We start from the raw sequence: 11,686 nt of genomic DNA on the forward strand, positions 1-11,686 counted from the left end.
TCAGGAAAATTGTCTAATGTGCAGAGCAATATCTTGTATCTTCAGCACATTATCAGATTCATGTGGAGGTAAATAAACTCTAAAAAATTTAGTAATAAAATAAGAGACTGTCTCTGTAAGTAATAACTCACAGCTAATCTGCAAACTAGGGTTGTTTACACACGTGTTAAATATGATATAAAAATATGCGTCATTAACACTGTTCTAGATTTAGAGCAACAGATGAACTGAAAGCCATATGATAAACTACTGAGCTATGACAAGCCATAACCGTCTTAGACAATAAACCTTTTGAAACGCAGTGCTGTGCTTACTATCGACAAGAATCCTGTGCTTCTGTGTTCGGCGTGTCAGTTTGTGGTTTGCGTTACTGTGAGGGAAAAAAAATGTGTAGATTTTGTCTAAAGAGGAACTACAGGGAGGAAGAGGAGACAGACATTTTGCCTGTCAGAGACTGAAAAGAGCAGCATCAGGCCAACAACAGACAACTGTGTCTGTGAACAGACATATAAGTGCTTCCTAAATCAAAGCGAGAAAGGGGTCATCCTGCTGTCAGATATAGAAAAAGAGGCAAAGACACAGCATGAGGGGAAGTGAAGCCTCAGCTCAAGCTGATTATTGATTGTTACTAAAACTGAGTGCTTTACCTACCCGGACAATACAGACTCAGCTTGCGTCAGAGGGGAAAACAGACAATAACCTCCACTAAAATAAAGAGGGAGAGCGAGCAATAGCCAGAGAGAGGCAGAGAGGAGGGGGGGGGTTTCCCTTTCTCTCTCTCGACCCGTCTCGTCGTCAGGCTGGCTGGCACAGCCATGGCGTTCACCTTTGCGGCCTTCTGCTACATGCTCACCTTGGTGTTGTGCGCTGCTCTCATCTTCTTTGTCATATGGCAGGTGAGTAGCGCTGCGCACACTGGAACCACGGCACACACTGCAACTAGTATGGGCACATGTAGAGCCTGCAAACGTCCACGCTCCATCCCACACAGGCAGACAAACACATCCACCTACACACATTTGTACAACAATGACAGGAACACAGCATACACATACCTCGCTCAGGTCCTCTAGAGTTAATGACACGCTTAAATGTGGCAGCTGATATATGACTACCTGGCCTCTTGAAAGCCATCAAATGCCCCTTTAATTTCAAACACCAAGCTTTGACGACATAATTAGTTGGATAATGATCATTTTTGAGGTGGATGAAACACCACAGAATTGAAGGAGATGCGTCTGAAAAACACAGGATGCTAATTCTTAAATTTTGCATTCTTCATCTCTTTCCACACAGTGGCTTTAAGTGACCCGTTTTTTTGGTGGTTCATCACTAGTATAACTAAAGGGAGCCCGTCTGACCCTTGTATACTCAACAAAAAGACAGATTCCAGCCAGCTCCATCCCTCCACATTGAAGACACGTATGATCCCAGAGTCCTGACAATAAACAGTTCCTCAAACAAGGTGTTCAGGCTCCAGCAAACTACACGTAATGAGTACAGGGAGGCGACGAAACACAAAGATCATAAATCTCGCCACCACACTGTTGTGAATGTGTATGCCTGCGGCATTTTGAGTGGAATTTGCACAGATATCGCTGGAGACCAGTGCACTCGGCTTGCTGGTTACACAAACACAGACTCCACAAACACTAAAGATTTGATCTGTCACCCTTAACTTGCGATCCATGGAAGCAGGAATAAAGTGGAATACAAAACACATCATTATGAATATACGACTTGAAATGACTAACGTACCAATTGACTAAGTGGGTGAGACTATGAGTCAGTCAGTGTGTCTGTGTGTGAAAGAGACGGGAGAAGCATTTGTCTGGCTCAGCACTCAAGCGTGTGATTGAAACGCTTATCAAACTATGATTTTGTTCACCCCTTCCCCCAGTCTGCCTCCACCAGGAGGGTACAGCACCCCAGTTCTATGCGGCTCTCCACCAATCAGAGCGGTTGTGCACTGCTGTAGTAACCATGGTGCCCATGAAGGGGCTCACCATGTCGCCATGGAAACTGCATCTGTTTACAACAGAGCTAAGTGTGAAGGAAGACGAGGGAGAGCCGTAGAGACTTATATGGGGGGAATTACCACTAGGGCTGTTTCTATTTCAAACAGATGAAAGCGTTCTCTTTTCAGATTACCAGTCATTGTTGAGGCAAGTCAGATGCTGATGCTCACTTACCTGCCAGTAATACCTGTTTTTTTTTTGTTTTTTTTTTATTGCTTTTCAATGAGCCATTAAAGTGAAGCTTACTGTTCACAGCAGGTGTCCTTTACGCCAAGTATTTTTATAGCGCTATTAAGCAGGGTGCTGGAGAGAAAAATGATCATTCATTCTCACCTCACAGGGAGCAGTTAGAGTGCCATCAGTGTAGCGTATCTGAACAGTGACATTGTTTTCTAAAATGGCAAAAGGAATTAAATTATGCAAGATTTTATAGAGACTTCAAGTACATCATAATCCTCTTATAAACTCGAAAAAGCATACATTTTAAGTCATGCATGTTATTAAATTTAATAGATTTCCCCAAACATAACTTTTGATGTGCACTGATTGTTTTATCCTGCCAGGAAAATGCTAATTATTAAAAAAGAGCTCCTTTGACAGCCATCCGTGTCTCCGTGGATCTTCAGTTTCTAGTGTGAACTTTATTATCAGGCTCATTAAATAGAGACTGGTGTCACAAGTTTAGAGGAGATGAAAATCCAGAAATGAGGCTCACATTGAAGAGAATACTGTGCCGAACCAGGGGGAGAATTTAAATCAGAATTTGGTCTAAAAACAATAGGAGCTCATGTACAGTGCAAAGGGGGAAGAACAAGGCTGTAAGTAATTATACATGCACACATTAACCATTTAATCACCATGTGTGTTCAGGCAAAGTGAACAATGTGGCTGCAGCTGTACAGGATGTAGTGAGTGTACAGTAGAATAAACTGTTCCTAAGCCAATACAACACAATTGCACAAACAGGCTGAGAGTTAGCACAAGACAAATTCTGCAGGAGTACAGTGTTGAAGAGAATCCAGCTATCCCCTTTTAATTATATTGTATATACATTACATATACAGTATGTGCATTCTTTGGTGTGCTAAAGGTACCTACATGAAAACAAACTCACACACATCTGTCATTTTCAGATCATCGCGTTTGATGAGCTTCGCACAGACTTCAAAAACCCCATTGATCAGAGCAATCCCACCAGAGCGGTAAGAACCCTGCTGTTTCAACTTCTTTCAAGAGCGATCAAACCCTTGTGCACACACAGAGAAATCCCTTTTTTTTTTTCAATTTCAAGAGGAACATTTCAGTGATTTATACAGAGAGACCAAGTTGAGGGTGTCACTTCAACAATGTTGCATATGGCCTCAAATTTAGCAGACAGGCATTTTCAAACCACAGTTCATAAACTCCTCATAAAAGGACCAGATTGAACTTGAGTTGAGACCTTTCAAAATGATTTATTCACCTACATTTAGCCTATCCATTCATTTTTTCAACATCAAATATTTGTAGTACTTTGAAAACAATACCTACTAGTTCAGGCTTCCAGGTATTTGCAACAGTAGCACCCAGGCAGCGTTTGCCTTGAACACTCATTTGCACGCTGATTGAAGCAATCAGCCTTCTACAAAGACCTCAGCTCATTGGCTTAATCAATTAAAGAGACTGATGCAAATGAAGCCTCTGTTTATTCAATGAGATACTGCACTGTCACCACAATAAAAGGTACAAGGTTTAACCCCGTAACAAGAACAGACATATTCACTTGAGTCACAGTGGAACATTTAACTCATGCTCCAAAGTGAAAAGATATCCTGACCTGCAGTGCTGCTTATGTTTAGTACGTATACTTTTCTCTTAGTCTTTTAAAAACATAAAATAACACTACCACGAGTCAGTAAGGATTGCCATAATTCATTTAGCAACTGAACAGTAGCTGTGAGTGTCTTTTTCACAAGTTAGCTAATGTTCTAGCAATCATGTGAACCCGAATCTGAACTGCAAATCGAGAGTGATGAGGAGTGGGAGAGGAAACTGCGAGAACAGGCTGGAGGAGTGTGGAGGCACACTAGCTACGGGGGGTGGACACAATAACTGCAACACCTTTAAAATATAATGCAGTCAAATACAGAAGGTCTGGTGTGAATACTGCTGTCAATGTTCAATTCAAAGTGGATGGGTCATTTTCCCCCCTCCTCAGATGAAGATGGAGAGGTGGTGTCCCTCACAAAGCATCGTCAGGTATTGAAAATGACAAGCTTCGTGACAGCACTTTTTGTATTGAGGCTAATGTGTAGGCTTGCTTTAAATTGTGCAGGTGTTTTCAATCTATAACAGACAACCGAAACTTGTCCTCCTAACTCATGTCAACATCTCAGACGGGCTTAGAGATAACATGACCTGCCAGGATGTGATTCTACCAGTCTCTCCCCAAATCAATAGGCTGCATACGTGGAAGGGAGACTTGCATGGCAACAGCCCTGGAAAATAAACAGCAATTATTTCTGATGTTAGCGGAGAGAGACACACTCTCACTCAACTGCTATTGTCCACAAAAAAAAAGGACCAAAGCAGTAAATATTACAGAGGGACATAATGAAAGAGACTAAACATGTGTTTCCAAATCAGGTTAATGTGTGCAGCCATGAATTAGTTACAGTCTCAAAGGTTGACATATCGTCATTGTATGAAACACTGTGTTTGGCTGGTTGACAAAAAGTGACTGATATGCAGAATAATTTCCTCTTGAAATGCCTTAAAAGGTGACTCACCCCATTAAGAGCAGTGTCATGTCGAGAGGACTCAGTATTATACCTCTCACCATGAAATAACACATTACAAAAGTCATGCTCGCGATATTTCTTTAGATTAGATTACTAATCAAACTACATTCTTAACGAAATTTTTTGCCCTGCATTTGTTGGTCTTGTATTTGTTCTGCATATTGTGAAATGTGTCTTCTGTCTTTGATTAATGTCTTCAGTTATGTTTCCCTTGCTGGCAGCTCAGAGAGACTCCAGGCTGTAAAATCCAAGCAGATTTACTGCAAGACAACAATTTATATGTGCAATAACAAACCATACAGTGTACAGAAGAGTAGCTTAGCTGACAGGTCCAGTACTGCGCTGTTTAGATTTTAAAGTTCAGTGTTGTGGAGGGATGAAACGAACAAGGAAGTAGAAAACTTCATAAACCAAATTGAGAACTGCAAATAAACATTTAGGCTGGAGAGCCAGAGTTTGGCTGTAGATTCAGGGCAAAATCCACTATCAGGTCACCATAGGAGTTTGAATTTAGGGCCACCGATTCTTAAAAAAGGCTGCAGCCTGTGGCTCTGGCTGAAGGGAATGGACATCACAGAGGCCTTAATACTGGAAACTATGATCCAGTAATCGAGACGGATGCCTCAATATGTCATAAAATGGGTATGAAAGTCTTTTTTGCTGAGGCGTCATTAAATACACAGGGGACAAAAAGCAGTGTGGTTTATACAGACCTAGACATACAGCACAAACAAATGAGGAAAGCAAGTATCTGACTATTGGTACTTTCGTTTACTTGCTCTGTTGCCAGCCTGGTAAGACCACCATAAGAGGCCCCTTGCGGCTGAAGGTTAAATGCAGAAGATGGATGACTTTCAGGAGACTCAAAGCCGTTAGTTTTACAAGCCAAAATGAGAAAGGGGCTGCACCAGACATCGCTGCCATTTCTTCAAATGTGGCTGCTGTATTTTTGTTTGGGTTTCTCAACAACACAACATTTATTTTTCATGCTTAGCTGAATGAAAAATGAATCCAGCTGAAATCCTTCAACACCGAATTTCCTAAAACATAAAAGCATGTTTTGTTTCTGCCTTGAGATTTATTTTTTTATTGTTAGAAATAGCAGGAAAAAAGGATGAAAAAATGGGCAGACTGTTGATCAGACTTTCTTTATATCCACTCCACAGAGGGAAAGGATTCTCAACATTGAAAGAATCTGCAACCTGCTTCGCAGAGTGAGTAATAGCTGTTTTTCACCTGCTGCTGGTGGATGACTAAAACAGAGCGGCTTCAGACAACCATGACCATTTGTCTCTCTAACCATTGTGAGGACCATGACGCACACTGTTTCATCTCACATGTAGCCCATCCCCACAACCCACCATCACTGCTCTGCAGACACACAGCAAGGGAGGGCACTGATACAGTAGCTTTTGTGCCTGTAGTGTTGGGGGTTCTTTTCACACTTCAAGGTTTTCAGAAAGAGAACTCAAGGTCGCTAAAAGCTGCAGCGCTATGGAGGCCATTTCGAACGTGTGTGTTGAAAATTGGTCAATAGTCTTTGGTAAAACAGAGGACTTTTAAACAGGCAAACATTATTTTGTCAATAAACGAGAACACAATAAGAGGTTTCATTTATCAGAGAAGGTAGAGTGCTAAATGTACCATCCAGCCAATTTATTTATGAAGAGTACACTATTATCTTACAAGGTTTTCTCTGGGTTCACACAGTGAGCTGCAGTGTGTTTTTCATCTGTGAAAAGATAAATCTTTTTATTAGATTGGATTAGATAAATAGTTAGCCAGTTAAAACGTCTGTCATGGGAATAAAGTCTATTCTGTTCAGTCTGAAGGAAAATTATTATTGGGTGTTTTATATGTATGAAGCTTCTGATTTGCAGATGTTTGCTATTGATTTATTGAATAATTATTTTCCACAGTGGTGCACTGCAAGGAGCTTAAGTGCCATACATACACACTCCGTCACCTCATAATTGAAGAAGAAATGTGATGATACACATTTTTCAGGATCTTTGCTGTAGTGCAGATATATTTTCAATAATCTTTAAAAGCAGCAGAGGGAGACGACATGCAGAAAGGCATAACGTTCACAAATGCAAAAAAAAACAAAAACAAAAAAAAAAACCCAAATCTCTTCTTTGATCAGCTTTCAAATAGAAAGGTGATCTTTTCTGTTAATAAGACTTCATTTCCATTTTAATTTCACTTCATTATTCAGTATGATATTGGGTTTAGGCCAACCCAGCCCAGAGGGTTAGTCCCCCACCCAATCAGAGGTGACGTATTTGTCCAATCAACAACATTGTCAGTGAGCACAGAGGCTTTGCTAAAAATTCCTTGGAGCAGTTAAAGGCTGTCATGTCAAAACAAGAAATTTGCCGATAAAACGTTGTTATTTTTTAAAAGCAGCTGTAATCGATATTTTTCTGTCAAGCTGCAGCTTTCAGTTCTACAGAAGGTTTCAGTTTCTTACAGCTCATTTCTGTGGTTTTACAGCCAGTAGCTAACCATGCTGTTTTATTTCTCTCTCACTGCTCTCATCAGCGTCATCATGGGCTGCAGTCGGCAGCTGTTTTCAATCTACTGTACCCTACCTGCTCAGCACCAAACATCAGATAAACAAAGTTAGCAACTAGCTGGTCAACATAGTGGAGCATTTAGCAGCTACGGCACCAGGTATTTCCCGCAGGAGTTGGTGGAGAACAAAAACAAAGCTAAAAGAGAGTTATTGTAAGAGTTAGGTTAGACTTACAACAACCTGTACAGCTACATCAGCTGCACCCTCGGTTAATGCTATTTGCCTGCCTCTGGCACAAGAAGATGTTGTCTCCATTATTATCCCACCTACAAAACTCTGATTATCTCCATTGTTTTTCAAGCCAGGGCAACAGCTGTCAATGAACGCTACAACAGATCTATTTGAATCACTGAAAAAATCAGAGAAGCAGGCAGTGCCTCAGAGGTCCAGAAGCAAGCTAAGCGATCTGAGCAACCTGAATCAGCTATGTCAAAGGATGTAGCCCAACTTCCACTAACATCTAAAACCCAGTCTACGTGTTTGAAACTGTATTTGCGCTTCTAACAGCACTGAGCCATGAGTAACATTAACACCTTCTGTGTGAAAGTGTTTGCCATGCAGTGTGATTTTGGTTTCGTAAAATGTAGTTATATCATGCATGCACCCAATGAGTGTTTCAGTGTTTTCCGAGGAGTTGCTGCAGTGTGATTACCTAATCACTTCAGTTTCTAAGTAATATGCGGACCTTTAACCTGACTTTTTGTATCTGTTCTGGTTAGTTGGTGGTTCCGGAGTACTCCATCCACGGGCTCTTCTGCCTGATGTTCATGTGTGCTGGAGAGTGGGTCACACTTGGCCTAAATATCCCACTGCTCTTCTACCATCTTTGGAGGTACAGTCCCACAAGTGATGTCTGACAAGCTTCTGTATGTCTGGTGGATGAGTGAGTCAAACCTCTTTGCTTTTTTAGATTTTTTCACCGGCCAGCTGACGGGTCAGAGGTCATGTATGATCCTGTTAGTGTGATGAACGCTGACATTCTCAACTATTGCCAGAAGGAGTCCTGGTGTAAGCTGGGCTTTTATCTGCTCTCTTTCTTCTATTATCTCTACAGGTAAATATAAATTCACAATCTTTTCATTTATAGTATTCAGTGGAGATTTGTTATGATGTTGTATGAACTTACAAAATGGGAAAAACCCCCAGCTCAATTACGTTTTTCTCACGATTTTTTCATCTGTTGCCACGGTCTGTGTCCTGCTGAAGTATGGTCTATGCCTTGGTGAGCTTCTAAGACAAAGGAGATCTGGACCAAAAAAAAGGAAATATCTGTAAGAAAGACCCAGAAGAATGAATGGAGACATCAACTCTTCCTCTCTCCATGTGTCATTCCCATCTCTAGCTTGGGTTTTCAACAGTCTGACCTTGGACAAAACAAGAAGACCAATCTGAGTGAAAATGTGAATGTAAAGGTGTTGCGTCTGCTGCTGTCGGGTGGCTGGACAAAGTTTTGAAAGATGGAAGTGAAACAGACAGAGGAAGCAGCAGGTGTTTGTGTTGCCTTTGACCCAATATATGATTTACTAATATGAAGGGCTGGAGTTTTCCCATGCTGCTCTTACTGATCCAGTCACTCAACTCACTGTGAATCTCCAAACACTTTTAGGGGCTGGAAAACGAAATAGTACGTCTGTATTCTTTGAGTTTGAAAATGCTCTCAAAGCAGGATTGTTTTGGTTTCATTCCATGTATTTAACATGAGAGTCACCTCTGATATTAAACAACTGCTTTGATTGTGTTACAGGTAAATAAAACTGTAAGTAACAGGTTAAATTGTGCAGGAGAACATTAAAACACTGTAAGAAATGCAGAAGGCCTAACAGGGAAATAACAGATTGGTGTGTTTACACACCCTTTTAACCAGGATGAAGATAAAGCATAGACCAACACAACAGTTCCCTGATGCCAGCCTCTGTCAAAAGTCAAATTTCACACTGTAACTAAAACAACAAGGAATTAATCATAAGTTTGACTTTAAGAGTCAACGCTTGTATTGTGCATTCAAAATAAGTAAGTCCATAGCTGTAAGGACGTATTTTATGCTACACTCTAGGTTCATGCTTTCAGAGGAGCTTTACGCTCAGACATATAATGCCAAAAGTTTATATCTGAAAAACATTGTGCCAAATTAAAAAAAAAAAGTCAATTAGGAGAAGTGAAAAGAAAAATGATGAGGCTAGAGAGTGACTGCAGTATATTCATCTACACTCTAAGGCACTGTCAGTCCTTGTCTTTATTTTCACTCTTTAACAAACATTTGATTTTGGCACAATGTTTTTTTTACTTGAAAAAAACAGGAAAAAAAACTTAGTTCTGTTGTATCTTTTTGTGTGCAGGGAGCGCCTTATTCCTATTTCCAGTGAAGTTTACTCTTAGTCATCTGCATCTATACTATAGTCATTTTAGCACAGCAACTTTTCTCTTATATGAGGTAGAATATAGAAATCTCATGTACAAAAAGCAATTAAAAACAGAGAACTAGCAAGGTAATTTGATTCATGACACACATCGATGCAGTGTTATTAAGTGTATGTAATAACAGTGAGTGGGACAAAAGTGACAGATGAGACAATAATGTCTCTATGACCATGTCTCAATTATTTCAGAAGTGTAAAGACAATGAAGTCATCTCAGTACATCTACAATCATATATCACAGTTTCAAGGGACAGACAAAGACTTTTCTCAGCTGGTGCTGCCTTTGCTATCATGTGTTCATAAGTTTGATCTGTTTGTGGATAAGTGATGTTTCATGCGTGATTTTCAGTAGAAAAACAGAAACTCTGGAGCCTGCAAACAAAATGTGATGTTTGTCATAGGCCGGCTCCACATGTAGTAAATGGTGGTGATGACACATCTGGTACATCAACCGTGGGATTCGAAAAAGGAAAAAATGTGTTGAATACTGCAGCCAATGAAGGAATTTCTAATTATGTCAAATAACTGACAAATAAAATTCAAATTTTAACGTGCGCTTGCATGAATATTCTACAGTAGTTATATCACTGATCCATGGCAACCACTGACATTCAGGATTATTCTTAAATGGGCAAAATTTGTATTATTTTAAAAATGATTTTGCAGTACATGTCTTGTGTGTTACAAATATCTATAACTAAATTTTCATTGGAAGCACATATGAATACCAATATTAATTGAATACCAATACCAGTATAAAGGATAAGGTTGGCATGGTTCTATATTTTATTTATTGTCAACAAATCTAATCAAAAGACTAAAACCAACATGTTGTTGCATCTCTCAATACTTTCTGACTTCCCTACCCAGTATGTGGCAGTCAGCCCCAAACCAATTTGTTTCTACTGAAGATGTAAACCTTTAAAAATAGGTCACAAATATTTTGTTTAATATTTAAAAAGGCTAAGTAACTTCCTGAGATTACTGGGCACTGTAGTTTTTAGCAAACGTTACTCCAACGGGAGTAAATAGTGCATTTCTTGGGGACTATTTTCAGCAGCGGAATGATACGCATTTGTCGCACCAGTTTTTATGGCAGCAGGACAGTGTATGTAGGATTGACTTGAAAACACTAGAGTGCCCATATTTATCATAATAAAGGAACATGTCCCACCGGTCTAACACTGTGGCTCGCTGATGTGCTTTTCATAGTTTTTGGACAACAACGGAGCTCTATGGCACAGAGGAAGAAGCTATATTAGGCTTTTGCTCCACAGGCAATAGTAGAATAAATTAAATGTTGGTTTTGGGCTTTTCATCGAATCTGTAGACAATTAGAAAAATATAGCATATCAACAGTCTTATCCTTTATATAAGAGTCGAATTTCCATGACTTTCAAAATGGTCTAAATTCATTTGTATTGACTGATTCATAAGGTACATTTCATATGTTCTACATTTCAGGAAGCCTCTTTGCTTTTAGTTGAGGAAGCTCTGTGGTAGCGCTTCACACACACGTACACACACACACACACACACACACACACACACACACACACACACACACACACACACACACACACACACACACACACACACACACACCTCCTGTGTCAATCACAATCCATTTCATATCAGTTGTGTACTAATGAAGGGTTAGGGGGAGCAACTCAAACTGTTTGCATGATTTGAATTTCAACATTTACTTGACTGAAGCAACTTTAATAGTCTGTCCATGTTCACAAGGACAACGTAGAGAGTACATGCTGTGCCAAATGATGTTTCCATGAGAGTAATCACAGGACACTGAGACCACAAAACTCTGCCAACAATGTGAGTGTGTTGAGTCTGGACAATCACTATTAAAGCACAGGAACACGAGGAAAGGAGGAG

General features: G+C 40.1%; 1 protein-coding gene across 1 annotated transcript; it reads left to right on the forward strand.

Moving 5' to 3' along the window:
• The first annotated feature begins 815 nt into the window (after positions 1-815).
• Positions 816-9,561, forward strand: cnih2 (cornichon family AMPA receptor auxiliary protein 2). Its single transcript, XM_040150850.1, has 6 exons — positions 816-896; positions 3,152-3,220; positions 5,965-6,012; positions 8,096-8,208; positions 8,287-8,430; positions 8,583-9,561. The coding sequence occupies exons 1-6, from the start codon at positions 816-818 to the stop codon at positions 8,608-8,610; spliced, it is 483 nt and encodes a 160-aa protein (XP_040006784.1). The 3' UTR covers positions 8,611-9,561.
• Positions 9,562-11,686: the final 2,125 nt, after the last annotated feature.

The sequence above is a fragment of the Xiphias gladius genome, chromosome 17, assembly GCF_016859285.1.
Source record: "Xiphias gladius isolate SHS-SW01 ecotype Sanya breed wild chromosome 17, ASM1685928v1, whole genome shotgun sequence".
NCBI classification, from domain to species: domain Eukaryota; kingdom Metazoa; phylum Chordata; class Actinopteri; order Istiophoriformes; family Xiphiidae; genus Xiphias; species Xiphias gladius.